A 6000-nucleotide genomic window follows, 5' to 3' on the forward strand; every position below is an offset into this window, starting at 1 on the left:
ATAACTCTGTTTATTCAATCATTTCTCTTAAAAAAAACAAATAAAAAAAATACAAATCAACCAAATATAAATAAACAAAACTTCAGGTACCTCTTCATAAAACACATTCTCGCTTCTCTCCATTCCTCCCTCCGGGAATGATGAAGAACTCAGTGTCAGATCGGAGCTTGTACATCAAGAGTGAGGAAGACTGAAGAGGATGAGGTTAACGAGGAGGCTTCTGAGGAGGGGCTGTCGTGCCGGTCTACTGTTGGCTGGACTGGCCTGGCCGGCCAGGGGGGGCTGGTTATGGGTCTTCCGGCCAAACAAAGAAGACCACCGGTGTCGTGGGGGGGGGCTGAAGCCCCTGCTAGCCCCCCCTTGGTTCCGTCCCTGCCCACACCCGACGGGTAATCGGGTACCCGTGGGTATACCTGCCCCCACCCCCATATTAAAAAAATTAATAAACAATATATTAATTTTTATAAAAAATAACTTAAAAGTAATTATAATTTTTTTATAAAATAAAATAAAATTAGTATAAAATTACAAGACTAAACAAAAGAGGAAAAATAAAAAACCCTAAATTCTTAAGTTGTAGAACATATTATATATATATATATATATTATATAAATATTTTAGTAATTTTAATTTTAGGTCGGGTACAGGTACGAGTACGGATCAGGTATTAAAATTCTCATACCCGTATCCGCACCCGTTTCATATAAGTCGGGTTTTATCCAAACTCGATCAGAAACCTGATCGAATCGGGTTTTACCCGTCAAACTCGGGTCGGGTCGGGTTGAGTTTGGGTATTATTGCCATCCCTAATTATGTGTACACTAGGTATTTTCAAATAATGTCTTTATCTTTCACAAAATACCATAGTATCCTAATTTTTTGTACTCTATACTGATATCATTAAGTTTTTTTTTTTTTTGACAAAAGCGACAAGTGCTACATATATCAGGGGCGTGCACACAGATTAAAAATTAATCATCCAATCCATACATTCTCAATCATAAATAAAAAGTTTAGGTTGCGAACTCATATTTATAATCAGTGATTCATTATTATTATTATTGTTTTTAAACGAATTTTAAACTCGATTTTTTTTATGGTCTCACTACTGTTTTCGCAATAAAATTAAATATCATTAAACTATTAGCTTTTTGGTCCATAAAAATGTTAGTAGTAAAAACCTGGACACCAAAATGGTATTGGATGAAAAATAATAATTATAAGAGGGGACATATGCAAAACTCCCAAAAAAACAGACCGAGTCAAACTTGAGTTGGAGCCAGGAATCGCTTGCTTGGAACTCGGAAGCGACCATCCATGGCGATTCCTTAGGACCCTGCTCCTCCGCCATTGATCATCATCCCTTCTTTTTCGCTCCGCCGAATGCGCTGCTCCTCAAGCTCTCCGAGAACCAGAGTGAAACTCGCCATGAATCCCGAGAAAAAAGCTCCGTGTTCTCCCGAGCACCAATGTCCCGGAGAAATCTCAACCCCTATCCATCCAATCACCACCATCACCACCACCACCACCTCCTCCTCCTCCTCCTCCTCCTCTTCCTCCTCTCGAGGAGAAAGAGCGAGTGAGCGAGCGAGGGGGCATGGGCAACTGCTGCTCCTCCCCTCTCTCCTTCACCAACTCCAACTCTCAGAACACCCCTTGCCTCCCCCTCTCCGACGATCTCCTCGACGCCGACGATCACCCCCACCTCTCCGACATCTCCCCTGTCCTCCGTGACCCCCCTGTCTCTCCCCTCCCACCCCGCTTTCTCCTCGGCCGCGAACTCGGCCGTGGCGAGTTCGGCGTCACCCGCCTCTGCTCCGATCCCGACACCGGCGAGACCCTGGCATGCAAATCCATCTCGAAACGCAAGCTCCGCACCGCCATCGACATCGAGGACGTCCGCCGCGAGGTCTCCATCATGCGCACCCTCCCTCCCCACCCCAACGTCGTCTCCATCCACGACGCCTATGAGGATTCCGACGCCGTCCACCTCGTCATGGAGGCTTGCGCTGGAGGCGAGCTCTTCGATCGCATCGTCACCCGTGGCCACTACTCCGAGCGTGCCGCTGCCGGTGTTGCCCGAACCATCATCCAGATCATCCAGGTTTTTTCAAAACAAACTCCTTTCATCAACGAATCCTTGTATTCAATTCATCTATCTTCTTCATTGCAGCACTGTCACAAACATGGAGTGATGCATCGCGATCTAAAGCCAGAGAACTTCTTGTTTGCTAATGCTTCTGAGGATTCTCCTCTCAAAGCCATTGATTTTGGTCTCTCTGTGTTCTTTGAGCCTGGTAATGCATTTGAGAGTTCATCAAGCTCTGTTTATCAAACATTACTGATCATCATTCAATGTATATTTTGCTTAAGGTGAACGTTTCCATGAAATTGTTGGAAGCTCATACTACATGGCTCCAGAGATTCTCAAGAGAAATTATGGACCAGAAGTTGACATATGGAGTGCTGGTGTTATTCTTTACATATTGTTGTGTGGGGTTCCTCCATTTTGGGCAGGTTTAGTGCAAGCTTTTCTGATGTCCTGAATATTGTTTAGCTTGTTTTCAGGTAGCGACCGAGGATTTTTATTCTGAATGTGTGTTTCTGTTTGGTGATTAATTAATTATGCAGAGTCTGATGAAGGGATTGCACGGGCGATTGTTAAGTCGGTGATTGATTTTGAGAGGGATCCTTGGCCAAAAGTCTCTGATAATGCCAAGGATCTTGTGCGACGAATGCTTGATCCAAATCCTTACACCAGATTAACAGCTGAAGAAGTTCTAGGTATGTTCCTTGTTTTCCTTGTTTCTGGTCAAGTGTATTTTCTTTATGTGAATCTGTAACTTGCATTATTTGTAGTTGAATATGGCAACACATTTCTCTTGTGGAGTATTATTTATTTCCTCCAGTTATTTCACATATATGAATACATGAGCATCAAACTAATTGTATTTTCTTTTGTTTCTTGTGAAGAGCATCCTTGGCTGCAGAATCATACTGTGATTCCTAATATTCCGCTTGGGGAAACTGTGAGGTTCAGGCTTAAGCAGTTTTCAGTCATGAACAAGTTTAAGAAGAAAGCATTAAGAGTAAGTTTAAATCAAAGAGGGGCATGCTAATCTTCTTTTTCGTGTTTGAGATAAGTTGCGTTGTTAATAGTGATAATTTGTAGGTGGTTGCGGATCAGTTGCCTATGGAAGAAATTGCTGGGATTAGGCAAATGTTCCACATGATGGATACAAACAAGGATGGGAACTTGTCAATGGATGAACTTAGAAAGGGTCTCCATATGATTGGCCATGGTGTTTTAGAGCCAGATGTTCAGATGATTATGGAAGCAGTATGTTCAGAACACTTGCTTTGATTGATTTCTTTTGTTTTCTTGTTATAAATCTCATGATAGATAAACATATCATTGCACACAGTAGCCAAACAATTGACATTTGGTTCTTTAGTTCATGCTAATTTAATAAGTAATGCTCTAAACACACAATAAAGACTAAACAAGCTCACATGCATTACTGCATTTAAAAAAGATGAAATATGTTATTTGGCATCTTAATCAAATACAATTTGTATAGAAGTGTCCATTGGAGTTATCTTGTAAAAATTTGAAAGCTAAAAGGTTCTACTCAAACAATAAAGGTTCTTTCATATATCTATAAACAGGTACACATTTTGCTCTCGTGGTAGAACTGATGTGTGTTTTTGAGCTTCAAATAGTAATTGGATGGAATCTTCAGTTGGTCATTGATAGATACAGAGTATCTAAAGTGTCAAGAACATTGACTGCATTATAATCCTGTTAGTGGCCAGACTCAACCATGATAGCCAAACCTGTAGATAAGATACTGCAACCCTGCTTTCATATATATGCATTTCCCAAATGAAGTGGCTTTGACCTTGGATTTTATCATTGAACTCCACAGGACAAATGACTGATGTTTGTAGCAATATGAAACTCAGACAAATGTCCTGAAATATGTGATAGATGTGTTTTCTGGTGTAAAATTTTTTTGCCTGAATTCTCTAAACCATCCAAAACTACAGACCTGTCAAATGCATTCCTGATATTATCACATTTATTGCCCTGTAGGTAGAATGTGTCTTGCAGTCCAACAATGTCAGAAGGGTTTTTCTGCTATGCCGTCATTCTTTATCAACTTCATTTGATAATCTCATTACAAGAAAACCCCTTTTGTTTTAACAGGCAGATTCTGACGGAAATGGTAATTTGGACTGTGATGAGTTTTTGGCCATCTCCGTTCACTTGAAACAGCTTGGCAATGAGGAGCTCCTATCCAAAGCATTCAAATACTTCGACAAGGATGGGAATGGGTATATCGAGATCAACGAGTTGAGAGAAGCCTTAGGAGAAGATGACCTCGGACCCAACGAACAAGTGATCCTTGACATCATCTCAGATGTTGACAAGGACAAGGTTTTTTTTTTCTTTTATCATCAATTTCCTAACTTTTTCTACTACAATGTCGATTTACAATAACAATTAACTAGCATCTTCGTTCTATTGGTTAGGATGGTCGCATTAGCTACAAAGAGTTCGAGATAATGATGACGTCCGGAACAGACTGGAGGAACGCGTCGCGCCAGTATTCAAGAGCTACATTGGACAGCCTTAATCACAGATTGTTCTTTGATGGTTCTTTGAAAGAAACAAGATTGTCTTGCAATTTGTAAAGTTGATAAAAGGATGCACCAGTGATTCTAGTTCTTAACAATTTTCAATTTTCCCTCCCTCTCTTGCTTACTTTCAGCAGTTTAACATGTTAACTCTGCTTCTTATGATGAAATGTAGCAATAACCCTTTTGAGAGCCAAATGATGGTGGTGGGGTGTTGCTGTTTTATGTGTTCATAACAGGGAAGAGGCTGCAAAAACACACACTTTCCATATCTTTTGTCTTTGATATGTGCCTTCATTAATTATTTATTAATGATGGAGGGAAGTTAAATGATAAGAAAACAAAAAAAAAATGAACTATATGTATTTATGTTTCTATTATTAACAGTATTGCTTTGTCATGACTTCACCAACATTTATACATGTGAAGGGCAAAATGTTATGGGACATCTCAGGAATCCATTGATAGACATACAATGTATGTTACTTATTTTCTCAAGAAAGTTCATGCCCTTGGTGCAAATTTGGTATTTGGGACATATTCAATTTTAGTTGGATCAATGTCTTATTATTGTGAAAAAGAGACATGCTTGTAAGCCACTATAAAAAAAAATTAAATTAAATTAAAAAAAGTTAATTACTAATATATCTTTGTAAAAATCATATTTGCTAGAATTCTCTCCCACCACACTCTTAAATTTGGTATTACAGACATATTCAATTTTTGTTGGATCAATGTTTCATTATTGTGAAAAAGAGAAATGCTTGTAAGCCACTATAAAAAAATAAATTAAATTAAAAAATTAATTATTAATATATTTTTTAAAAATCATATTTGCCAGAATTCTCTCCCACCACACTCTTAAAAGTTAATTTTAAAATTATTTAAAGAGACATTTATAAAAAAAAGGAAATTACTTTTTCATCCCTTCATTCTCTTAGCCTGTATCATATAAATGAGAGAGTGAGGAATAATTTGGTCTTTTTATGAAATAATTTAGTCGATTTATTATAGAAGGGATAGATAAGTAAAATAATAAGTTAATATCTGTAATAATAACCCATTTTTATGGGGCATGCAATTATGCATTCCCTAATAAACACAAAAATTATAAAAAAGTATACAAACAATTTGACATGACACTTGTTTGGTAGCCACCCAATTAAATTATTTGATGAAGATATATTTCTTGGTCTTTTTGATTGGACGCCACATTCAGCATCTTTAATGATAAGGTCCATCCAATGAGGTTCCATCATCTCACTTTCAAATTGGATAAAACACAAAATTTCATTGTAGAAAAAAAAGCACATTTTTAGAGATTAAAAAACATAAAAATAAAAAATAAAAAAAAACAG

The 6000-nt window shown here is 38.1% G+C and overlaps 1 protein-coding gene across 2 annotated transcripts; it reads left to right on the top strand.

The window, feature by feature from the left end:
• Positions 1 to 1170: 1170 nt before the first annotated feature.
• On the top strand, positions 1171 to 4913 carry LOC120261702 (calcium-dependent protein kinase 29-like). Of its 2 annotated transcripts, XM_039269684.1 has the most exons (8): positions 1599 to 2105; positions 2175 to 2298; positions 2375 to 2518; positions 2633 to 2785; positions 2975 to 3090; positions 3174 to 3341; positions 4212 to 4442; positions 4538 to 4913. In XM_039269684.1, exons 1-8 carry the CDS (start codon positions 1599 to 1601, stop codon positions 4697 to 4699), a joined length of 1605 nt encoding a protein of 534 aa, XP_039125618.1. In that variant the 3' UTR covers positions 4700 to 4913. The 2 variants fall into 2 exon arrangements, with proteins under 2 accessions (XP_039125617.1, XP_039125618.1); XM_039269683.1 differs by having other exon boundaries at positions 1171 to 2298.
• The last annotated feature ends 1087 nt before the right edge of the window (positions 4914 to 6000 follow it).

Source organism: Dioscorea cayenensis, chromosome 5, assembly GCF_009730915.1.
Source record: "Dioscorea cayenensis subsp. rotundata cultivar TDr96_F1 chromosome 5, TDr96_F1_v2_PseudoChromosome.rev07_lg8_w22 25.fasta, whole genome shotgun sequence".
Lineage (NCBI taxonomy): Eukaryota > Viridiplantae > Streptophyta > Magnoliopsida > Dioscoreales > Dioscoreaceae > Dioscorea > Dioscorea cayenensis.